The sequence below is a fragment of the Nelusetta ayraudi genome, unplaced genomic scaffold (genome assembly GCF_046127955.1).
Source record: "Nelusetta ayraudi isolate G7.1 ecotype Tasmania unplaced genomic scaffold, CSIRO-AGI_Nayr_v1 ptg000028l, whole genome shotgun sequence".
NCBI classification, from domain to species: domain Eukaryota; kingdom Metazoa; phylum Chordata; class Actinopteri; order Tetraodontiformes; family Monacanthidae; genus Nelusetta; species Nelusetta ayraudi.
Genome location: NW_027466078.1, coordinates 3,360,139 through 3,385,954, shown reverse-complemented (window position 1 = coordinate 3,385,954; position 25,816 = coordinate 3,360,139). Strand labels below are relative to the sequence as shown.

Genomic DNA, 25,816 nt, shown 5'->3' with positions numbered 1-25,816 from the left:
AACAACATCTGTCAAAATCGGCATGCTATCCACCTCGTGCTATTACACTGTCGAACAGTAGGTAGCAGGCTGGCTGGCTGGCTGGCTGCTGTAAACATATTTGATGTAAGAAACACTGTTCCAAAAAAACAAAACAAAAAAAAACACAAAAATCAAGAATTTTGCAATATTGTTTCATGTCATCTTTTGGTAACAAACTTAACAGGATTGTGGAACATCCCCAGGGTACCTTTAAGGCTCGAGTCACCTCTTCGGAAGCATCTAAATATGAAATTCTAACGTGCAACGACAACAGCAACAATGACAAAAACAACAACGATTCGTATGAGCTGGTAAATTGGTTGCCTCGACTGGTTGCTGCTGCGGGTGAGAAGTTTCAAAAGAGGGACAGTGTTGTTATCTCAGCATGCTCCAGCAGCTCCAGTCGCTTCGCTGTGGCATTTGTAGACAGATGGCTGGTGCGTGTCTGCGACTGCGTGCTGCTGGCGGTTAGCGAGAGCTAACTGAGCTCTGTGATTCAATGATGGAGCTTCTTAATAGAGTCCTAGCATGGACACTCCTCGCTTTTATCGCCCTCTTCCACTGCTGCCTTTTATTTTATTTTTTAAATCCTTCCAGAATCTTCGATCGGCATTGCAGCAGCTTGCCGCCCCCCCCCCCCTTTCTTTCTTTCTTTTTTTTTTTTTTTTATCCTTTTCAGTTTGAAAGCAAAAGCAATCGCCGCTGCCTGCAGGTGTCTGCGAAACAAACGGAGAAAAATGAGGCGCGGAAAGTGAACTCTTGGCCCGGCGGTGTGAGCAAATAATAAAAAGACGAAGCACCACCACCACCAACACCACCCCCACCACCGTGCTGTCCAGCGGGAAAACAGCCCCGGAGCCGATGTGACCGCTGTGCCGCCGTCCTCCACGTGGCCGGGTGCTCAGCCGGTGGAAGCCTCTGCTTGATGATTCAAAACTGTTCCATAACTCAAAAAAGGATATAAAGTTGTCACCGCCTCAGCTGACAGGGTTCCGTCACCAGAGCCATGACCACAGAAGGGCGCCGACGGGAAGTGCGGCCAGCGGCAGGGCGGCGGCGGCGGCGGCGGCAGATTTGGACGACGGCGGCCGCTTCTTGTGGCGCGGCCCGTTGCACAGCGGCGTGTTGCAGCAGGTGATGCAGACCGAGTTGAGCCTGCCGGTGCAGAACTGCTGGTAGCCCGAGGAGGAGATGAGGCAGGCCCCCGATGAGGCGCAGGACTTGCGGTAGTGCACCCCTGGAAACACCGGCGGGACAGGGACGGGGAGAAAAATGTAGCACATTAGGGCCATTGATGGGAGGATGAGAGGCGGCGGGGGGCGAGGAGGGGGAGGGAGGCCGTGTAATTAAGCAAGAACAGAAGCTGCTCTTCTTTTTTTTTTCTTTTTTTTTCTTTTTTTTATCAGGGGGCGCATCTGAACATCTGCGCACGGCGCGCTAATGCCCACTCTGCAGCCGGGACGGTCCGCTCCACCCTCCTCCGCTCCGCTCTGGCTCCACCGCCGCCTCTCCGAAGGATCAACACGAAGTTGCGTCTGTAATCTAACGGCCCATAAATGGGCGGGAAGTGCCGCCTTTCTTGCCGTTTTTTTGGGTCCCTGGGTGGAAATGAAGGCGAGTCCTCGGCGGCTTTAAACACTAACAGAGTTTCCCACTTATGACTCAGCAAATTCTCTCATCGCAAACTGGCACATTAGTGAGTTCTTGGTCTTAGTTCAGGCACCGCCGCCAAACTTATGGGTAATGATTCTGGAATGGGCGTTAAGCATCCGGTATAAGGTGATAAAGAGTTGATTTGTGATACTCCAGTAGTGTGAAGCCCCCCCCTGCTTTGGCTCACACACACACACACACACACACACAAAAAAAATTACATATTGCCTCTTTAATTTCATGAGCTAGCTTAGATATTTATTTTTGTGCCTTTATATTCAATCAGAAAGAAGAGGAAACGGGTTAGCTCAGACAAGTGAAACTATTAGCGAGTGTTCTGTTCTTCCTTTTTAGAATTTCTTTTTAATCGCCAAACCAAAAGACAGCAGTTTTCTTTAAACTAGGCACTTTTTGGTCAATGAATCATTAGAGTATGCAATAAAAGCATTTACTGGATGCTGCTTGGCCATGAGCACTTCAACACAGAACGCAAACGTCAAAAAGCGACACCTCTATTTTTCAGACAGGGTTTGAATTTTCCTCATTTCCATCCATTCCCGGTTATTGTCGTCGTCGTCGTTGTTGACAATTTCGTCTCCCAAACAAAAGCATCCTCAACTATAGCGGACAAGCTCTTGACTCAGTCCCCTGTCCACACAAACGTGGGTATTTTTGTAAAACACACTTCTTTTTTTTTTTTTTTGCCTCTGGTCACAAAAAAATTCCCACCCACATCAACAACGGTGAGCTAAAAACTACCTCCGTCCACACGGAGCCGCAAAATTCACAGTGAAAGTACCTCTAACATGAAGACCATTTCAGCCAATCACAAGGCTGGAAAAATAATTAACGACTGGAAAAACAACAATGGCGACCCGAAGCACTGCAGAATCTTTGGTGTGGACGGACAGCTAGGTGGCGCTACTGCTCACTGGAACACGCACGGACAAAATCATCACAATTCCACGCAATATGGACTGGATGTCGTGTCAGCCAAAGCACAGCGACATACAGACACACACACACACTAAGAGCTGATAAATTGCTAAACAGCGCTAGCAGTGATTTGGCTAACCTCGGCTATGGTCGGTCACATCCACTAGTCTCAACTAGGTGGAGACCCCTCACTGTTAACAATGCCGACAAGAGATTGTTGAGGTTTTCCTGGCCACACACGACTGCTGGAAGCGGTGAACTTTATTCTATAGCATCCTATCTCTTTTATCTTATATATGCATTACATCGCACTGGATGTTGATGGTATCGCTTCCGTCATGTTGACCCAGAAAAAGGCTGAATTATCCGTCGACAGATGGGCTGAATGATTAAACTCGTAAAAAAAAAGAAAAAAAAAAAAGATAACAACGACTCATTAGCTGCAGGGCGAAGAAAGTCAAGCAGTCAGATTCCATTCTAATCAACTCCAGTCTCCCGACAATTGATTTTTATTTTATTGCTTTGTGTCGTCAAAATTAAAAGCTTTGAAATGCTAAAAAAATTTAAAAAAAGGAACATTCGGGAGAATGCTTTGTTTCCTGAGTGAAGCGTGGCTCACTCATAGCCACTCAGTGGCTCAAAAACACACATCAGCAGAGGAGCCTCCACTTCTTCCTCTGACGTCCCACGGTGGAGAAACCCAGGAAGAGATTCCTGAGATTCAGACCAGCCTCCTGGCTGAAGTGCCACCAGCCAACAGAGTTCAAAATGCTGCAGATAACAGCGCAGGTTGTGGAAGGAGGTCCTGGAAGGTGCAGCTAATGTGGAAATAGCGTGACAATGAAACTGTGACCTGTGCCAATATCTGAGCGGCACCGGGGGACAACAGGAAACAGAGAGTCGGTCGGAGGATGTGTGGCTGACTGGGTTTAGCTCACATTGTGGCGTAGGTAGGTGGGTTTTTTTTCTCTCTCCCCCCCGGCAGTGATTTGAGGAGCGATAACAGGGCCAGACAGCGGAAAATGTGGCACCGTAAAAACGGTGAAGTGTCACCAGGTCACGCATGATGATCCTGTCCAGGCTTTTTTTTTATTAGTGTGTTTACTCCGCTTGGACTTCCTCGAGTTTAACAACTTTATTTTTCTGTTTTCCGGCCGCAGGCAAAATGTGGACCAAAGCTGAGGTTTTTTCCCCCCCATATGTGACCTGTTTTATGATCTTGTAAAGACCTGTCCTGTTTTCTGATGAGCATCTGATATTTTATAGAATAGAATACAATACAATAGAATACAATGGAATAGAATTACTGTTATTGCGCAGGAGATGCAACGAAATTCAACGCACTCACGACTGCAATCCGACTGAATGGAAAGGTCGCAATTATCCGACCTTCACATCGTTGAAATGCGACAAACGTCACAGCCGCGTGTCCCAAGAGGGGGAGGGGCAAACAGATATCAGTAGGTGAGTGTCTTGCAGTGAGATTGTCACGGAGAGGATGGAGTTGAACGCTCTTCTTGTCATTCCAAAATTACAATGAAGGTCTACTGTTGACTCCAACTCCACATCCAAAAATAAAGAAGGTACAGAGTGTAATATTTGACTTGATTTGTGATTTTCATCTTGGTAAAAGCTTAATATGCTGGCCATAAATATATATATTGATAAAAGTGTGTAATCACGGTACAGTAAAAGTAATATGGGTTTCCTACTCATTGAATTGTTCTTACATATTTTTAAGAATATCCACAGATCAAGGGTCTCGCTTCCAGTTACATGCCATCTCACACAACTATATTTCTAAGGAAGCCTGGTGTGGACAATCCAGCTGCCTGGTAATTGGGGTGAACACTGGCATCCTCAAATAAACCAACGAAGAAAAGGAAGTAGGTGTAAGAGGTATGCAGGTTTGTTAGTGATCACCAAAGCCACTGAGTGTCAACTCTTCTTCGGAGCAGCAATCATAAAGTTCTCCAGACTCCCGTTCATGTTCATCTCTTCAATCATCTGCAGTTCTTGAACTCTGAACTTTATCTGTGCATTTTCTTTTCTCCCTGTCTGGCAAACAGGTCTACTGCCTCCTTGTGGTGACGGACGTTTGTTTGAGTCTAGTGAGGCACGTTGATCAGCGTTAACAGTGTAAACAAATTGGAATTAATAAGGATGCTACTATACATATATATGTATATATATATATATATATATATATATATACATATATATATATATATATATATATATATATATATATATATATATTCACGCCAAACTCAAGGTCGAGCGAGCCGCGTCAAACTGGAAAGGAAGTCACTCGAAGAAATATGAGAGAATCCGGCAAATTTTCAAAATAAAATACCAAGATTGACAAATGCGATCATGGCTTGAGAATACTTTTTTTTAAAAAAAAAAAATATATATTTCACCAAGGGAATTATTACTGAGTCTCCAATTTTTCCTACAGTATAAGAAATAATAATAAATGTCTTGTTAAGTTACATATAGAGGAAAAATAATTGTAATTATTTACGATTAATCGCTCAAGACACTATGCGATTAATCGGGATTAAAATCTTTAATCAACTGACAGCCCTAATAAAATATATATATAATATATATAAAATGATACATAAAAGTTACGTTGTCACACAAGATCAAGTCATCCGTTGAAATCATATCTATCTGTTGCACCGAAACTTTTTTTCCCCCAGCAGGTTTCTGATCTGGCACTTCGCCACAGGGATCTCACACCTGCGCACATGACAACATGACGCCCGACACCTGCAACACAACGGCGCAACCAAAAGTCGACCCTCTGGTGAACGCAACGTCAGTGTTTGAGCTTTTTGCCATTTTGCTGCTGATGTCTGGTGGGCAACATATTGACGCAGCCAGCAACGCCAGCCAGAAACGGAACCTGACACAGACTTTTAACAAAGTACGTCAGCAGATGAACGTGTTGGTGACAGTGAGGGGCTGTGCATACAAGGCATGAGAGGGAGCTGTTTGCTGTTGAAACGCTCCACAAAGACAGGGGAATAAAAAACTGGAGTGGAGTTGAGTCTGTGCCCAGACACACACTTGAGCATCTCTAAAGTTTATTGGGTGATTATTTCCAGATAAAGCAGTAAAAAAAAAGATTTCTACAGATGCTTATTTTCATCTTTCAAACTCTCTAATTAGATTAGAATCACTGTGACATTGAGTGTGCACACAAACATCACACAGTCTAATTGATCCAGAGAATAAATCCCATTTTTCTCCTGGCTTATCAAACAAATCTCACCTTTATGAATCTGAGACGGCACAGCAGCAGCAGGAAAAAAAAAGAAAGAAAAGAAAACTCACTTTACAATCTTTGAAATGCTTCAAGGGGATTTCATTTCCTTTAATTTGGCGGAATGAGATTCAGCACTTCAACGTAAATTACACCGTTGAGCTAATTTACAGAGGGAAAACGGCGAAAAATGTCTTATCAAGGCTATTGGACGGCTGAGCAGTTGAGCGGAGTGGAGCCAAATGAGAATCATCACGGTCAGTCGCACAGGACAGGAGAGCTCCAGTCTGGGGGACTTTATGATTGCTGCCCCGAAGTCGAGTTTAATCAGATAAATCAGGCAGTCAGTGACACTCTGCGGTTTTGATGAGCGCAAACATTCGGCCAATGATATTCAAAATATCCACGAGAAACTAGAGCGGTGCCTCCATCTGCTTGGTGATGCTTATTATCTCACTAGATCAAATGTCGCTCTGCAGCAAACAGACTACAACAACAAAATACAAAACAAAATAATAAACTATTTGGCAGTCGGTTTATGAGGCAGTGCCGAGGTGTCATCAAGATAAATGCCTGACTGGCTCAATTAAGAAAAAAAAAGAAAAAAAAAAAAAAAAAGATAGCAGGTTTTTGTTTGCTGATGAAAGACTGAATTTCATCAAGAAATTAAAGCTTTTTTTTTTTATTTATATAATCAAGTGCCATTAGACTTAGACTTTCTTTATTGTCATCATGAAGAAAAACACGGCAGTGATTCAATTCACAACGAAATGTCGTTGCCCAGTTCCAGAAATACAGTACTAACTAAAATCTACTGCTCTGTAGTCTGTTACAGACTGAATTCCTTGCCACAGTTGCCTGGTCTTGCTGGAGTCCTGGAAGAAACCTTGGATCTTCCGACTGTGGTCACATTTAGCTAACCTGATGGCTCGGTTCAGGTCCGCTCTCGCTGATCTGAGTGCCAATGCATCATCCGATTTAAATGCAGCATGACGCTCCCTCAGTCTCCTCAGTACTTCCTTAGTCGTCCAAGGTTTTTGGTTGGCCCGAGAAGTGATCATCTTGGTGACCGTGACCTCCTCCATGCACCACTGAATGTAGCTGGAAACAGATGCAGCATTCTCCTCCACGTCAGTTTGACTGTTATTTGTCGCGGCCTCTCTGAACACGCTCCATTCAGTGCTTTCAAAACAGTCTTGAAGAACAGACTTGGGCCCTGTTTGCACTTGGTCATTTCGTGCGTTTTTTTGCCGATAGGAATACGAAAAACGCATGAAATGACCAAGTGCAAACAGTCCAAATCCGTTTTGACATCCGAATACCAAAACCAACTCGGGAGGTGGTTTTGGTGGTCGCATCGCATAGAAACGCATTCGTCACGGACGTGCGAACAGAATGCGAGCTCAGTCCACATTAAGGACCGCCTACTCCACTCACCTCTCCCGTGTACGTACTTGGTCGGCGCCCCAACTTCCGCCGTCGTCATTATAAAGTCACAAACAAGAAGCGAAAACAAATCATTTTTGTTAAGACTCGTTTATTAGGATGCTAATAAATTTCATTCCGGATTAGCGTATTTTGTCAGCGGTGCAGCGGTCGCAGTTTCCCCACATATGAGATTAAATGTGCGACGTTGCATCCGAAAATTTGCCAGCCACTGTTGATCCGAAAATAAAGTCGTCGCCACTCTGTCCCACCAGTCGTTGCTCCTCGTTCGGATCCATACGAGCTGCAGTAGTATTAAAACCAGTGACTTGATATAGTCCGCAAACAGGAAGTTGATTCTTATTCGCTGTCATGTAAAACTCGCCGTGGTTTTGCACTTTACTGCCCCCAGTGGTTAAAAACGGAAATGACGCATGTTGCATTTGCATAGGTTCGGCAGGGGGGGGGGTGTGTGTGTGTGATGAGATCACAAATGGCACGCTCGAGACGCATGTTAATGGCTAAGTGCGAACAGATGCTGCGAGATCCGTTCTCGTGGTCCAATCACCCAAAACAGTTACAAGTGACCAAGTGAAAACAGGGCCATAGCTCCCTCAGGCCACACCCTAACCTCCCTCACGGCAGGCTTTTCTCTGGTGAGTAGTGGCCGTTATGCAGGAATTAGCATAACAGAGAGGTGGTCTGAGGAGCCGAGGTGGGGGCGGGGGACTGCTCTGAAAGCATTCTTAATGTTCGTGTACACCAAGTCCAGTGTGTTCTCTCCTCTAGTCGCAAAATCCACGTGCTGGTAGAAGTTGGGAAGCACAGTCTTCATGTTTGCTTGGTTAAAGCATCAATAAAAACTCCTTCCGGGTGTGTGGTTTGCATGTCACTCATGGCACGGTAGAGAACGTTCAGGGCTTGTTTGGTGTTGGCGCTGGGTGGGATATAAACCGCAACAATGGTGACGCTGGTGAATTCCCGGGGGAGGTAGAAGGGTCTGCATCTCACACACATATATATATATCCACACAGCAATGACTGGAGACCAGAGTTTTGTGTTCCATAAATCAAAGGCGAGCGACACAAACATGCACAAAAGTTGGAAAGAAATTAAATTTTCGACTGAGAAGTTTTTGACCTTGCGCAGCCGCTGCAGGGTTGAGACTCCATCATAAATCTTTCTCATCCATCCAGCCGACATCAGCCAGAAAGTGTTTTCACTTGATCTTCTATTTGAATTGGACTGTATTTCTTCTGTCCTCTTAGTTGTGACATAAGCGGCGGGACTGGCGTTAACAGCAAATCGAACTCAAAAGAAAAAAAAATACAGGAAGTGCATGCTAGCCTAGCTGATGCTAAAGAGATTAGCGTAGAGTTGCAGAAACTCTTCTTTTCACAGAAATACAGAAGTTGACACTTATACGTGAAGAGAGGAGCCAAGAATGATTTTCTCTCCCCCTGACTGAATTTGGAAAGAGCCCAATTCATCATCTAGGGTCATTTGGTACTGGGCTGCACAGAAAGAATAACTAAGTTCCGTTAAATTAATTACTAATGCTGGGCATCGATTCATTTTTTTAATTGCAATTAATCGCACTCCAATCCGGGAGTTAATCACGATTAATCACGATTAAAATGGCTCATTTGAAGTCTTCCAAAGGCATTCAAAATATGTGTGTGCAACATAAATAATGACCAGAAGTAAGTCCTTGAGGACGGGTTTCTGTTTATTATTCAAAATAAAAATGCAATTTTATTTTGAAAAATTACGGGATTCTCGCCGTTACATCCATCTATTGCTCAACTCTTGATGCATGTCAAGGTGCTTGTCTCAGTCACGTGATTTGTTACCGCTAGATTAAACCCAGGAGCCAGCGAGCTAGCTAGCAACATGAGTGAAAACAAACGTCTTTGGAAAGAGGAAAAGGCCAAATGAGGAGACAGCAGAGCCCACGACTATAAGAAAGCAACATTTAACAGACAGTACCAGGAGTCCTGCGACTAATAATACGGATTTTATCTCGACAGAAAATTCCCACGCAACAAGCCCACTCTGCTTTACATGTGCCGATCAGCTCTCTAATGAGGCAATGAAGCTTTCAAAACTGCTCCGCCACTCAGAGACCAAGCACCCTGCATTAAAAGACCAGCAGCCTTTGGAGTATTGAGAAAGAACACAGCGTATGTTACTCATGTAATGTTGTTGTCGCCATGTTAAGAGGATGCTGCTAATAAAGTTCCAAACGTGTACACAGTGGATTCAGGTTTATTCAGGTCCCTGAAATTATTGTCTCACTTTAAACTGAGCCGTAGTTGAGGACTGCAGATCTAGGGAGCGTTCTAGATATCCTATTCTAGATATAGAAGGCCCCATTGTTACAGCCTCATGCTAACACACTAGTGTACCTGGATGAGAGATGTTCTGATTGATTGATTGTTTGTTGGCTGGTTGGTTTGTTTTCACAGTAGCACAATTCAGACTTGTTTTTAGGTTTCTCGGTCGCTTAAAAATGAATGTGAAGGAAAATGAAACTTAGAGGGGAAGCAGTAAAGAGCGGCCAGAGGCAGCATGCTCAATTTTTTTTTCTGAAAATTAAGAAGGTTTTTTTTTTTTTTTTCTTGTGTTGAGCGCTGGATTTTCAGGCTGAGAGGTCGTTCAAAGGTCAGCGCTGTATAAAAGTCTGGATTTGGAGCAGTTTGAAGTTACCCACAGTACGACCCCTGCAGAAAAGATTCACTGGGATTGACTCTTTATCCTGAGCCTGGAGCTGCTCAGCACGCTTTGATTCCTGCCTGGTGAACACTTATTGAAAACATTAAAAGTGAGCGCTGTTGAAAGTTGAAAGTTGTTGTTTTTTTGACGTCATGAGCAAACTTCATAAAAGCAGCCCTCAAAAGCAGGAGCTTCTGAGAAACGCATATTCGCAATGCTATGATTATGTAAGTTGTATAATTAGCGTTGCTTTAAAACACGACCCAACGTGGCGCTGGCCAGCTTGGAAGTCGAACCGAGTCCACACTGACTCACAGTGCTGAACAGGGGCAAAATATAAGGGTAAAATAAATGTGAACAGATCACCCGGCTGTGCCCTAAACGCACCGTCTCACAGCTTCCTCCACGTCCGCATGGACTGGAATCACGCGCCCGCCAGTGCGTCCTCCAACTGCCGTGATATTATTCTTCTGAGTGAAGCCACCGAGGTCACGCATCAAGAGAGACAAATAACCAATTAGTATTGTAACGATCGATTGGACTGTGCTCTCCTCTCTTCTGCTCTGCTCTGTGTTAATTTGACGTTGATGTTGGTGAACGTTGTCCAGTGAAGGCAACACACCTGTGATTGGCTGAGGTCAGGTGTGGATGCGTGAGAGTGCCGAAGTGAGAGAGCACTGAGACACGCAAAATAATCTGTTTGACGTCATTGCGCCGTGTTTCAGAGGGGACGCTGCAATATGCTCATTGCCACCAAGTGGTCAGGGGTGTGAATTGCAAACGATGACCCCCGACCTTCAGATTTTTCCGTCACCGTTAAAAAAAACCCTGTCGATGACGGAAAATATCCAGCTAATGCGACTACTGATATATATATATACATGTACACATATATATACACACACACATACACATATATATACACACACACATACACACATATATATATATATATATATATATATATATATATATATATATATATATATATATATACATATATATATATGTATATATATATATATACACATATATATATATATATATATATATATATATATATATATATATATATATATATACATGCACACACACACACACACACACACACACACACACATATAAAGAGTATTTCTTTTTTCAACCCTAACCACTCAAAGCCTTGTGCCCTCTGGAGTTTGGTTCTGCTCCAGGTTTCTTCTTACAGGAGAGTTTTATCTGATCACTGCTGCCCTCTGCTGCTCTGGAGGGTTCAGTTGTCCAAAGCTTCTTTGCACAATCAGAGGAAACTGATTGTGCAAAGAAGCTTTGGATGTGATTTAGTGCGGTAGAAATAAAAGTTGATTGATAGATTGACTGATTTACTGACTTATTGATTAATTGATTGATTGATTGATTGAACTACAACTTCTAATAGAAATCAGCCAGAAAATCAGGAGAATTGAGGGCAACGTTTGGCACTAAAATGCCAATTGTATATTTCAATGCAGCAGTGCTAAAAAATTTATTTTATGGCTTTGGAACAGCCACTATGATTGAACGCAGCTCTCATGGCACTTCATGGGTGAAAGCACATTAAAGTGATGAAGAGACGAAGAGGAGTCTGCAGGTTCGGATCAATGCCGGTTTCAGACTGTGTGATCAGAGAGTGTGACAAGTTAAAAAGCTCATTAGAGGGAATGAAACTATGGATCTTGCTGTGGCGCGAGTCTGGATCACCTGCTGCGATATAATTTTCGAAAACTTATATCGTGCCGCAGTCAGTCGGAACCAGAGGAGACTACAGCAGAATTGTCCCAGGCGGCCTGAAAACTCTGGAGTCAAGGCGACCTTTGGACAATAAACTTCACTTATTTCAAATTGCCTCAAACGAAGTGCTGATGTTTGATGGATGGTTTTTGCGGTGACGTAATCTAAACAGGTTAATTTAACTTATAAAAAAACCCAAAAAACAGAAAAGCAACTCTTGACAAATTCCTCCAAGGTCATTCGGGAAACAACAACGTAACTTCCCCAGAATCAGCATCCTTTTTCACATTGGAAGAGGATAAACAACCAAGAGCGGCTGGAGTGCTAGAGTAGGGTTGCCACCTCCTAGAGTTTTAAATCCGGGACATCTCGGGGGCGGGGGGGGTGCGTCCCCGAAATATACGGGACAAAGGGAAGTGCGTCCCGTATCAGTTCATTACGGGACAGGTTTTTTTTGTTGCCAAATGTGGGACAATCGCGTATTTTACGGGAGGGTTGGCAACCCTATCTAGACCACAGACGGAAATCAATTGAGGTTTTGTCATTTTCCCTAAAAAAAACGGGACAAATTGTGGCCCGGGAGAGATTTTATTTTTCCCGGGACAGGTGGTGAAAAAAGAGAACAATTCTGGGAAAAACGGGACGGGTGGCAACCCTACGTCGGAGATGTTTGTTTCGAGGGTGAGGCGTAAATCGCACATACCAGAATTTGTCATGCCCAGATCAGCTCCCACTGAGGGCAGCAGCTCCAGTCAACGGTAATGGCAAGATGGTATCAAAGATTCGTGAGGAAGTGACTTAGATTCTAACAAAGTCGCGTACATTCTTTCCAGCTCTCGTCGGAGGAGATGGAGGCTCCGAGTAGCCCAGGCTCCACTGCAAGCATGAATGAAATAAAATCAATCAATCAACGGTTGGGATTAGGAACAGGACTCGGGTGACGGTTAGGTTTAGTATTGGGGTACGGGTCACGGTTAGGATCGGAATTCAAGTTACGGTACCGGTCAAGAATACAGCTTTGGAGGCTAAGGATGTTACATGGGGTAAAATCATTGCCTATCTCTGTCAATGTTAGCCAGCCTCTTTCACGTTAGCTTCGTCTTCAACGGGAATTTTTGAGACTTTCTTCGAACCTACGTCACTTCCTTTCGAATCTTTGATACCATCTAGCCCCAATCAACTGAAGGGTCACCTGACTTCCTCTCAGCTTCCTATTGGACAGCTGCTATTTTAAATCCGCCCCTTACTCAGCCTCTTTCTCTGCTTCCTTTCCTGGCTAACAAGCAGCCAACCTCTAACCCACAGATCCTCCATTGGGCTACATTTATGAATCAACTCAATCAACTTTTATTTGTCAGAACCAAAAATCACAACCAAACGTGTCTCAAACCGAGAGCAGATCCGAACTCCAGAGGGCGCTTGCTTGTCTGCTTTGACTGGCTGGGGTGAAAGGGAAATACGAAAAAAGTAGAGAGAAAGAGATGGACAGAGAGAGGTAGTTGAAGTATTCATCCCGTGCCATGCTATTCTTTATGTTGCTCTGCTTGTGTGGGGTCCCTTCACTGCTGTTGGGGTCGCTGCAGTCAGGACAGTGGGCTCACAGTAAACTTGTGCAATTAAGTAAGAGCTTTAATTTTGACAAAGTGATACTGACTGAGCCGCATTTTTGCACGATGTTGTTGGTGAACATGCTTTATATATACATGTATGTATATATTTTCTTTGAAGTGTTTAGTACTGAAGCACACAATCTTAAATGTAGCATTCACGCAGCATTCTGCCTTTCCGCTGTGGCAGCATCTGGCAGCCCTCATTTGGATTCTTAAGTGTTGTGACACCGTATTAAATGTTTTTAGTCTTCCTCATCATTCTCCGCCCGACCACCCCGGTGAGCGCCGAGCCCACAGTCGCTGGCGCATTAATCACTTTTGTTTGATTTCAAAGGCAGCCAGCTGTCAGAAGAGTGCAGCTGGAATCATTGCACTCATTTGTCTTGTCTCGGTGGCTCCACTTAATGCACCGCCACTGTGGACCCTGTCGCACGCATTTTAGGTTTTTTGCTGTGACGACTATAAACACTGTCAAAAAGCAATAGAGAGAGGAAAATAAGGCCTCGCGTTGCCTTTGATGTGTCTTCCAGTCGATTGTCGCGAGCGCGGCAGTCTGAATAGGTGAGATAGCTAGACGTCATGCATGGCAATACTGTCACATTCTCAACAGAAGGCAACTTGAACAGTCAAAGGTTGCGTGTGTTGCGTGACCCTCCCGCCCGCCATCACAGCAGTTAGAGGTTAATTGTTGTTACACCAGCAGAGCTGCGTCAATGCTGCGCTATCTTGCATTGTCATTCGGTTTCCTGTCGACTACGATCGTTTTGTTTGTTTTTTGGGTCGCTCCCAGATTTCAGTCGGAAGGAAAGCAAAAGGTTCTTCCATGATTCGTGGCTCAGGACCGGTCCCAAACACAACCGTTTGGCCGTGTTTCCACTCTAGTCGTCAGCACGTTGAAAATTGCCCGTGAAATCGAAGCCCCGGAACTGTTTGTGCACTTCGCAGCGTCGGGATGGAAGGTGTTTAGACTGGAGTGCCACAATCAAGCAGCGGAGGAGCGGCCCTCAAGTCAGCTAAGAGTCCAAATCCTTCCCCTTCAGACACCATCAGAGGGGAATAATAATGACAATGGTGTTGGTGGTGATGACGGTGGTGGTGGTGGTGGTGGAGGTGGAGGCCGGTGCTCCTCTCTGCTCCGACTGCCGGGGGGATTCTCCCATCCTCCTGATTGTTCCTCAATCATCTAGATTTTCTATAATATGTATTATATTTTCTATAATAACCTCGCAATATTCCATGGATACAAGCCATACAACACACACACACACACACACACACACACACACTTGGCTTGGCCCCCCCCCCATAAAAAATTGAATATTAGACAGGGTAATCTTAAAGACATTTTAGTGACCATTGGTGACAATAATATATAGGTTTCTTTTGCTTTTTGAAAAATATGAGATCCCCTAAATTTTGCTTTGAGGCTTTTGGGGGATCTCATGGTTTGATCGGGGGGGGTCCGACCCCCTGTGCACACTGACTTAGCGTCTCCTTGGCTCAAGAGATAGATATCAACCCGCCCTCCGGATACATGGCTAATCTTTACCCCGAGAGGCAGATAAAACAGCCGACTGTGTGGAGTCGGCGGCTGGGCCAAACACGGAAGAACAAGGACAATCTCACTCGGCAGGTGGTGGTGCAAAATTTAGCATTTTGCATTTCAAATGAGATGAGATGCGATGCGGTCAGTCGATTGTCCGAGAAGCTCCTTCTCATGCAGAGCAGCATCAGCGATAACGGGGGGGGGGGGGAGGTAACGGGCAGGTTGGGCAGGAGTATTCAAGTGGAAATTTTCTTATTAAAGAACTGTCGACTCTATCGCGCCGTGCCGCTGCCCTTCGGATTGGGAAGCACGTTTCCATGAGAAGGCAGCTTTATTACTTGTGCTCATCAGAGTGCTCCCCCCTCTCCAATATCTGCCGGGTGGGGAAAATAAAGCCCCCCCTCCTTCCCCCCCCGCCTCGCCCCTCCGTCCCCTCCGCCGCCACCACCACCTCAGGGGCACAAGAGTGACCTTCAGTGTTTGGGCTCCAAACACCGGAGGATAAACGGTGCGTGAACAGCAAGGAGACGCGTCCGTCATCACCGAGGTCCCTGCCGAGGCCGAATCGTCCATGACGGCGACTTATTAGACTGTTGGCGCGACCAAACGGCGCATCACCAACTGTGTTTCGCTGTCCGTACACCTCGATGCGGTGCGCTCGTTGCGCGGTCGTCGACTTATTTCGGCAGGGCATAGCGTTTCGGCTCAAGCGTTTTCAGTTTTCTTCGCGCTAACCGGACACGATGACAGCTAATGCTAGTTGAAGCTAGTTGAAGCGTTTTAGGGATATTCATCTGCTGGCTTGTTGAGAATCTGAACGCAAATCGAGAAGCGAAGAAGGTTCTGAACCTTTTTGGGCCACGGTATCAGTACGGTTTCCATAGTGTGAATACAAAACGACTGTGACTAGCAAAAGCAGTGTTGTATTGTATCGTAAAAATAATTAAAAGCACAGACACTGTGTAACCAAACCACAAACTTTTTTTTTTTTTTTTTTTTTTTTTAAAACATAAAACAACATAAAATATAAAATTTATGACTGTGCAATAAAAATAAACACAATTTTAACCATCTCACAGCTGAACCAAGACATTTTTACTTCATTAGGCTGGTTGGGTTAAAACAATGTATAATGGGATTTTTTTTTTCTTAATGTTGAAATTTGGATTTTTAACAAATTGAAAATAAATCAGTTTATATGGATACACTATTTTACTGGTTGATATTAGAAAATGGGCAAAGCGATCCAAAGCTGATCCTTTAGGTAAATGCCACAACAACTAACAGGGAGGAGAAAGATTAGCGAGTTTTAAAATGGTAGTTGGACTTCTTGTTATTATCTTAGGCCGCTGTAAACTCCACTTGGACTATGGTTATTATTTCTCGGCTGCTATGTTCTACGTGGTTTGCCCCAAACAGAGGTGCTCGGGTTAATGTCGTAAATGTGCGACGTTAATGTGTTCTGTTCATTGTTCTTTCGTGCACTTGGCGACCTGGAAGTGACATCAGCCCGTGACGATTGCTTGCAACAGTCTTCGATTGATGCGGCCGTGTGGGGCGGGCGGGCGGGCTGGCACAAGTCAGATTATTGATAACTGCATGACTGGCTGGTCGTCAGAAACCCTGAGCCGTGCACCACTCATCTCTGCTCCTGAGTGGATTTACTTGCGCGACATGCGCGACAGGACACAGTTTTGATAAAATTTTGTGACGGACTGAAACGTACCGGAATACTGCTTGTTCGCCGTTGTGTATTAAACCGAACAGGGCGTGCCGAATAGTGATGGGAGTTTGGGCTTTCCTCAGAGAACCGGTTCCACTGGCTCGGCTCACTAAAACGAGCCGGTTCTTTTGACTCCCAAGTGGCTCCCTGGATTCAGTGCTGCTTCTTTCATTTTATGACCCAAATGATGTGCTAAAATTAATAATCAATGTTCATGATATCAAAATATTGAAGGTGTAAGGTTTATACGCTCAACACGGAACAAAAATAAATATAATATCCCAAAACAAACACCCACACTAACACAATATGTACAAGTGAAAGAACACATCAAAGAACATCAAAATAAAAGCACAAAATTTGCAAAACAAACACGAAGCAGCTTTCAGCTCAAAAAAAAATAAAAATAAAATACAGTTCAGCCAAGACTGAGCGACTGGATATGGATCAACCCGTTTTCTGTATACTTCCGGGATGTCCGGCATAACGTCTGCGCCTTTTCTCCATTTCTCCATTTCTCGCTTTCAGTCTCTGGCGCTCAGGGGTGAAGTGCTACGCGCAGATAGACAGTGCCTTGCATAATCTTGTGCGGCTTTTGCAAAAAAAAAAAAAAAGGAAACAAACTAACAATCGGCTGCCAAACCCCCCCCCCCCCAAAAAAAAAACAAAAAAAAAAAACGGCTCTACCAACAGAAGCCGGCTCTTTGAACCGGTTCATTCAAAACACTGAATATTGTTGCATCCCCAGTGAAGACATTTCTACAGTAATGTTGAGGATTCACTAGTCCGTACCATGTTCAGACTTGGAGGAAAGCAAGTGATGCACTTGCAATATTGAGTGATGAGCAAAGTGGGAACAAACCTGTCGTTTTTTTCTGTGCAGAGATTTGCTCTGGGCAGACACAACAAGGGCTTCATATTTTTTTTTGTTTTTCGTTTTAACGTCAAGGTCATTTGTACTGGCCAGAAGGTTGGAAACTACGGCAGTGAATCATCTTCAGCCAACAACTTTGACCAGCAGCGCTGAGATGTTTTTATTTTTCTATGGACACAGCGTTGGAAAAACCTCGGCATGGCATCAGTGCGGCCTCCGACACCAGGAAGTCTGATTGTCCTGGTTCTGTGGATTCTTGGTTGGGATGGGAGCTCTGCAAGCTGTTTTTTTTTTTTTTTTTTTTCTTTTCTTAAATAATCTGATCATCTCTGTGCTACAGGAGCTCCATGCGTTCAGTGTTGCAGATGGTTTGAACAGCACATACAGTAAATAGACTGAAATGTCTTTCTAGATGCTGGTCCAGTGAAGGGGGGAAGAAAGCCAGAGCAGGATGACAAGAACTCCAAGCTCGCAAAGACATTGAGTCATTTGTTTTTTCTCATCATTATTTTCAATCATTTTTCCTTATTGTGACAACAAAACCAAATAGGGACCTGGCAGCCAGCACTACTCCAACAGTCCTGATGAAAACAATGAAAACAATTCACTTTTTTTTTTTTTGCAACAACCTTCATGCACTGATGGAGGGTTGACAGTGGTGTGGGACGTTGGCGTGAAATTTTGGATCTGACATTAGAGTGGCAGTCCGAGTGTGAGGCCTAGGAGCAACATCACTTCCCACTGTGGCGGGGAGGAGTGGAGCTGACTTTTTACCGCCAACAGAGCAGGGCTGATAGTGTCAAAAATCAAATAGATAAAACACAACTAAATAGATGTGTCATCCATTTATTAAAAGTAAGAATAAACGCATAAGTATCGTTGACCACACAAAAACAAATTATATAAATATGTCTCTATTTTTTCTCTCTCTCTCTCTCTTTCTCTCTCTCTCTCCCTCTCTCTCTCACTCGACATTTTTTGTATTTCCTTTTCACCCCAAATGGTCAAAGCAGATGAGCGCCCTCTGGCGTCTGCACCTGCGCTAGGTTTCTTCACAAAGGGGAGTTTTTTCCTGGCCACTGTCGCCCCCTGCTGCTCTGGAGGGCTCAGGCCCTGTTCCCACGTGGTCACAGCCCAGATCCGGATTGTGATCCGATCACTCAAACCACCTCGGGGAGGTGGTTTCGACACTTCGCATCGCATTCCTCACGGACGTGCGACCAGAATCCGAGCTCAGTCCACATTAAGGACCGCCTACTCCACTCACCTCCCCTGTGTACGTACTTGGTCGGCGCCCCACCTCCCTGCGTCGTCATTATAAAACATTACGTTACAAACAAGAAGCGAAAACAAATCATTTTTGTTGGACTCTTTTATTAGGATGCTAATAAATTTCATTCCGCATTAGCGTATTTTGTCAGTGGAGCAGCGGTCGCAGTTTCCCCACATATGAGATTAAATGTGCGACGTTGCATCCGAAAATTTGCCAGCCACTGTTAAAAAAGAAGTCATCACCACTCTGTCCCACCAAGTCGTTACTCCCCGTTCGGATCCACACGCATCTTTCTGGTTCCGCGGCTATCACAGCAGAGACAAATGCTGCAGCCCTCTTTCTTCTCCATGCTGCTCTTCTCTTTAGTCGGCGCTCTAACACCATTAACCGGCTTTGTCCACGACTTCCGATAATACGGACGAGCTGCAGTAGAATTATTAAAAACGAGTGACTTATACATGTTGGTCCACTTTTGGGTTGCCCGAAACAGTGAGAATCGTCTTGATATAGTCCGCAGACAGGAAGTTGATTCTTATTAGTTTTCAGGGAAAACTAGCCATGGTTTTGCTCTTCACTGCCCCCTAGTGGTAAAAAAAAAAAAAACCTAGCACTTATCTCTTCAAACGGAAACGATGCATGTGTGCATTTGCATATGTTGTGCGAGGGTGGGGGGGGGTGGGGGTGTGATCACAAGTGGCACACTCGAGACGCATGTTCATGCTAAGTGCGAACAGATGCTTCGAGATGCATTCCTCGTGATCCAATCCCCAAAAACAGTTGCGAGTGACCAAGTGCAAACAGGGCCTCAGTTGGTTTTCCTCTGATTGTTCAAAGATGCTTTGAGACGCCTTTGGATGTGACTTAGCGCTGCACAGGTAAAAGTTGATTGATTGATTCAGCTGAATAGACAATAGAGCCGGCTCTTCTCGGTGCGGGCCGAGCCAAGTGATCAGGCTAACAAAAAGGAAGTGGAATTCTCATCACTGGTTTGCAGGCGCTGCCTCTGGACGGCCTCATCCAGATCTTGGTAACACGCTGCGGTGGGTCGTTTAGCTGCGCAGTGCGCACGCGTGGCCATTCAACGTGCAGACTTTGGGGTTTTTGTAGAGTTCTGAGCACAACATCATGCGCGCCGGCGACACTTTCATCCTCCAGCCACGAAGCTACGAAGAGCACATCGACGCCGAGACCTCAGATCAGCCCCTGATCAGCCGAGACCCGAAACACACTGTGAATTTGCTGACAGCATGCGCACCACTTTTTCTGAAAATAAGTGGAACGTCTTATTCTGCAAATATATCCACTTTATTACGCACGACGCAGAAGGTGGCAGAAAGAGGAAGAGTCTGTCACCTGTGGGTCACGGCTGTTGAACTTGATGCACGGCTTCGCTTGCAGAGCCTGGCAACATTTCAGAGAACGACCCTCAGGGCTTTTCTCCACTTCTCCACTTCTAAGTGGCTTCGGACAGAGTTTAGTTGAACGCCCTGCAGCACTACTTTCCACCAAGGGATGCCCGTTGCACCATTAGGAGTCGTTGCCCTTTCCCTTTTTCCACGTCGCATTAAGTCAGCGAGCAATCCAGCGGGAAAGAAACTGCATCCGGTTTTCATCACCGCTCATCTCATCTCATTCTGATAAAGATTCTGAAATGAACGAACTGAGAACTAAGTTTGTCAGTGCTTTGGAATGGAGCACGTTCGTCCAGACTTAGACTTAGACTTTCTTTATTGTCATCGGGAAAAGAAACACGGCAGTGGTTCATTTCACAGCGAAATGTCGTTGCCCAGTTCCAGAAGTACAGCGACTCACTTAAATCTAGACACAAGCTGAGATAAATACAAGATATAAAAATATGGGATATCTGGAGGTAGAATGCTGGTGTCTCTGCTCTGCTCCGAAATATCCTGAGATGAAACCTGGCGATTGTTTTTCAACTGATAAGAGCTAATTAGCTGCTTCTGCCGGCTGACGCCGCTGACTGTTTGAGTTGATAACCTGTTGTGTATCGGCCCCTGAGGGGCCCTGAAAGGCCAAGATGAAATGAGAGAAGATGGATGACTTCATATTCGGCTGCCCTAATGAGATTTGCTGTGTTCCTGCTAGCAAGACTTTGTCACTCCGGTCACAGCCATTCCGAAGCAAACCTCAATTCAGTCAGAAGCTCAGCTTTCAGAGAGACAGATTTGCATCACGGCGCAGGTCACACGTGACACTGAACTGCCACTGGCTTCACAGGAGAGAGTGCCCCCTTCTGGCTTTATAAAGGCAAAGAAAGACATATATGAATTATTATTCCGTGAAGGAATAAACACTTTCCTTAATGACTGCAACCTCTTATTATTTTCTGCAGACTGCAAAGGGAATTTAGAGAATACAGTATATCTGGAGAATTGTTGCTTTTTTCACCTTTGTATGGCAGCTGAATTGTTAACTCATCCATCCTGACAAACTCCAGCATAAAGCTTTTTTTCAGTTGTACTTAGGATTCATTACCAAATGAACTGCTGTTTAGTTTGGACACAATGAGAAAGTGGTTGCTGTCCCAGGGTTAGGCTAATGGCTAATGGCTAATTTTCTCATCATTAGCCATTAACGTTAGGCTAACGATAAAAAACAAAAAAACAAACAGAAGAAGAAGCTTCTGTGGGCCTTTCTGTTGCTAAGCAGAATAGCACAGGTACGAAAGTGGAAACAGTTAATCAGAATCAGGGCTGCACAATATGTGTCGCGATAATGATATGAATTGCGATAAGTAAGCAAATACTTGGGCATACAGTGTTCATTTCTTTCTGCTTTGGATTTGCTGGTAACATAGACTGCAGACAGCGAGTAGGCTATGCAGACACTGAAAAAAACTCAATAACCAATGTTTCCTTTCCAACAAGATGTTTTTGTTGAAAGAACTGCACCTGGCAGCAGCTGTTGTATTGAACCAACCAACTGAACCAACTTAGGTGCACAGCAACACCATTCCTCAATCACTTAAAGAGAGAATTACAATATAAAACATTTACGCTACTCAAAAATGGATAGCAGAAACATTCCCCACTACCCGTATTGTTGGGAAAAAAAAAAATGAAGCAAGTAAAACAATATTAAATAACATAAATCTTGTGAACAGAACATTTTAAATCAACCCGCAGTGTCTCACGTTTTCTATTCGAATAAGTCATTGGGGTATGGGTGTCTGTGCGGGTGTGTGGGTGTGTCGGGGGGAGGGGGCAAGGGGGGTTGCGTAATCGTTTCCTGACCAAACAGCTGATCGTCAAAATTCACACACATACAGAACATGTGACTGGCGATTTCAATGAAAATAAAGAAACTGTGATAACCAAGGAAAACCAGTTTTCTCAGGCAGCCCAAATGAAAATGTTAACTGGATGCTGCCTTCATTTACTAATATTCTATCCATCTCTCAGCATGGTTTGTGAACTCAACCAAAAGCAGTTGCTTGGAGGCGGGCATCTAACGCAGTAAGGCTCAATCTGATTGGGCAAATTTCTTTACATGTAGCGCATCGACGAACACACCATTTATCGCAGTATGTTTCCGCACCTGTTGATATCGCGATATCGATAAATTTACGATATATCGTATCGCGCAGCCCCAACCAGCAATGGATTGTGTGTTCACCATTGTAACCCCCGAATTCAACAGTCTGTGTCACTGCTGGATGTCATAGCTTTGCGCTGCGTATTCAGCCAGAACAGGCCGACTCCCTGCATATCCTAAGCATCCACAGGTGGAGTTAGCGTAAAACTGGTTTGAGCAAACGATGGTACACCGAAATCACCAGAGCCAATGTCTTGGTCGAGCAACATCAAGTTAACAGTTAACATCAAGCTACGTCCATTCGCTGCTATTTGATATAAACCAACGCGGTCGTCCAGGCAGTCAAACGAGGGGGAGGATAACAACGCACTCGCAGACGTTTTTTCAAGACATGGTGCCGTGGATACCGGAGGTCGATTTTTTTTCCATAAACGGTCTCGCTCTCCACAGAGTGGTCTTGCTCATCCAGCATTGGCCGTCGCTACATTAGGGCTATTCAACCTCGTTGGTGAATGGCTCAAAAAGAAAATGAAGAAAAAAAGCCCACTAAGAGATTCACATAAGTTTTTTCGTCTCCTTCCAAACTGTTTCCGTGGGCTCTTTACGAGATGGATGCGGGAGGTGAATCCAGCAGCTTAACGACATATTCCCATCTGGCGTGTGTCGGTTGAACACACAGGTTGATTGATTGAGATTGACTAAAAACACGCTAACTCGCAACCGCCGCGGAGGGACGGAGGGACGGACGGACGGACCAGCACTGTGTGTGTGTCTGGCGGGGGGGGGGGTGCGTCTCACTCACCGTCGTCCTTCACCAGAACCTCCTTCTGACACATGTCCTGCACGTTGACAGTGCAGTTGACGACGAAGTCTGGCGTGGAGCAGTCGTGTGTCATCTCCTCGCACTGGTAGCACTGGATCTGCAGAGCCAGCCCTGCCACACACACACACACACACACACACACACACACACACACACACACACGGAGCAACTTATTACGTGTCTTGGCCTCCCCCAGCGTATTTCACCTCAAAGCGAAATCCGATTTTTTTTTTGTTTTATTTATCTTTTTTTTATTTGTTTTTGGATGGAAACTCTGAAACTTGACGTTTTCTGACTGTTCCAAAAGACGCTCAATTATTAATCTGCAGTTGCCCGTGGAGCTTCTCACTGCAACATTTCATCATGTCACGCTTTGATAAAGTAATCAGTCACTCATAAATATTTATAGCAAGACACCGTCCCGCCATGGGGACAAGCAGATTGTATTATTATTTTTGAATAACAATAATAATAATAACAATAATAATAATAATAATAATAATAATAAGAAGAAGAACCAACAAATAATAATAATAATAATAATAATAATAATAACCAACAAAATCATATCCAAATTTTCATTAACGGCAAATAATGATCACACAATTTATGTTGAGTTGTTTTCAGGAGAACACTGGAGTATCCAGCTCCACAATTGAAACGTATCATATCATATTCAGCAGCGTGCAGGTTCTCTGCCTTGGTGCCGCTGCGTTAACGCAGAGCAGACGCGGAGGTTTCGGTCACAGCTCCCACTTCTGTCACTGTTTCGGCGGACACCGATGGCACGGCAGAAATGACGGCGAGGCATATTTCAAACGTAATCAATCCAATTTAAGCTCGCGACCGTCCCGATTCCAACTGACAGCTCTCGATTATGATCCGGCAAGCAAATGAACGGACAAATGAATAATTAAATTAAATAAAGCAGCATTGCAACGGGAAGAAGATTTGAAGTTTCGGAGTTGATTAGAAAAAGAAAGAAAGGCTGCCGATGGCCGAGGAGAGTAACGCTGCTCCACACCGTAGCCAAGTGAAGAAAAACACATCTCCATCTCCGTCACATCCCGCATTCAGACGCAAAGTTTGCGGGGGTTAAAACAAACAAACATAAAATAAATAAATAAATAAATAAAAAAAAATAAAAATAAAAATAAACTCTGTGACGTGCCTACCTGAGCCGGAGAGGAGCAGGAGCAAAGTAGAGACGCTGATGAGCCGCATTTGGTCCGCTTAGTGCAGCGAGCATGAGACACGGACGCGCTCCGGGCGGGAGGAGACGCACATACGCAGTGGCAGCAGCAGCGGCAGCAGCAGCAGCAGCAGCAGCATCAGCAGCCGGCAGCCTGGCATGTTGAGCCGCGCACCGCCCGCGACGCTCCGCCGCTCTTTATCTTGCGCCGGTGACGCAAGCACACGCGCAGGTGCGACGGTCCGATTGCAAACACGTGACCACGGCGGCTCTCCTGTCTAATCGTCTTCGCTGAGAGCTCACGTGAGTAGGGAAGCAACAAGTAGTGGTGTGCGGTACTGCAGGAGTTGGTACATCTGATACGTGCCCAGTATAGCCAATAACGGTACCGGTACCATACCAATACTTATAGGTGAGTGCATCATCAAATTTTTTAAATTCTGAATGAATTTTCATTCCCTTAAAGATCCAGTGAGTAAAGTTTGGCTTGATTTCTGATTTTTATATTGGTAAAAGCCTCATATACATAAATGCATTAATAAATGTGTATCACAGCACAATATAAGTAAAGTGTAAAGACAGAGAGCGCGAGCGTGTTGCTCCTAATTAGTTGCCATGCATCTTGAACTGATGAAGGCGGATGAGGTATCCCGGTTTGGGTGCACTTGGCCACCGTAGTTCACTGGCAAGCTCAGGAAGAGGAGGGAGATAGAAAAACGCTGCAATATATTACACGCTCAAAAACGCTCAAAAATATTACACACAAGTGTTGTTGTTGTTGTTGTTGTTGTTGTTGATGTTGTTGTTGTTTTTACCCTTGTGGATTGTTCATTTGTGGAAAAACCCAGGACAGAATTTGGGCATTTTAGGTAAATACAAAAAATATTTGATCGCACCATTTATTGCCTTCTACTCCCCCAGGACAGAACTCTTCATAAAGAGCTGCTTGTTGTTTGCCCTACATTCTGTATTTTCAACGTGGAATCTTTGTCACAATCATTTCATGAGACGGGGGGGGGGGACAAAAACACCAACACAACACAAACATTTTATGCAACTTAATGGGCAAATAAATATTGTAATCTCTGTACACAAATGCAATATCTAGATACAGATCAAAAGTATCGATCTCATTACACTAATATCGATCGATGTCAATACTGACATTGGTATCAATGGATAAACGCGGCCACAACCGCTAGCAAAAGGTGCATCACACCTGGCAAGGTGCGTCGGAGGTGCACCATCATTTGATTAAACAGTTAGTTTGACAACTTTTAAACATATGGCGCTCTTGATTTCCGAAAACCACGAGCGTTTTATTACTGCCGCCTCCTCCTGAAGCTGAAATCTGTTCCACCAAGACTCCAAAAGTCTTTTTTCGGACACACTTTGACAGTGTAATAATAACACAAAATGATTTCTCTCCCACTTCCCCCCCTTTCC

At 44.6% G+C, this 25,816-nt stretch overlaps 1 protein-coding gene across 1 annotated transcript; it reads right to left on the bottom strand.

The window, feature by feature from the left end:
• Positions 1-1,016: 1,016 nt before the first annotated feature.
• Positions 1,017-24,607, bottom strand: LOC142891087 (ly6/PLAUR domain-containing protein 1-like). Its single transcript, XM_076030414.1, has 3 exons — positions 24,354-24,607; positions 23,158-23,289; positions 1,017-1,258 (listed from the first exon to the last, which is right to left on the bottom strand). Exons 1-3 carry the CDS (start codon positions 24,400-24,402, stop codon positions 1,017-1,019), a joined length of 423 nt encoding a protein of 140 aa, XP_075886529.1. The 5' UTR covers positions 24,403-24,607.
• Positions 24,608-25,816: the final 1,209 nt, after the last annotated feature.

Excerpts from the sequence above, each read along its gene's own strand:
- LOC142891087 (XM_076030414.1), bottom strand. The coding sequence starts at position 24,402 with ATGCGGCTCATCAGCGTCTCTACTTTGCTCCTGCTCCTCTCCGGCTCA. Across the intron at positions 23,290-24,353 it reads CCTGCTCCTCTCCGGCTCAG|GGCTGGCTCTGCAGATCCAG; the intron begins GTAGGCACGTCA and ends TGTGTGTGGCAG. Across the intron at positions 1,259-23,157 it reads GGTTCTGGTGAAGGACGACG|GGGTGCACTACCGCAAGTCC; the intron begins GTGAGTGAGACG and ends CGGTGTTTCCAG.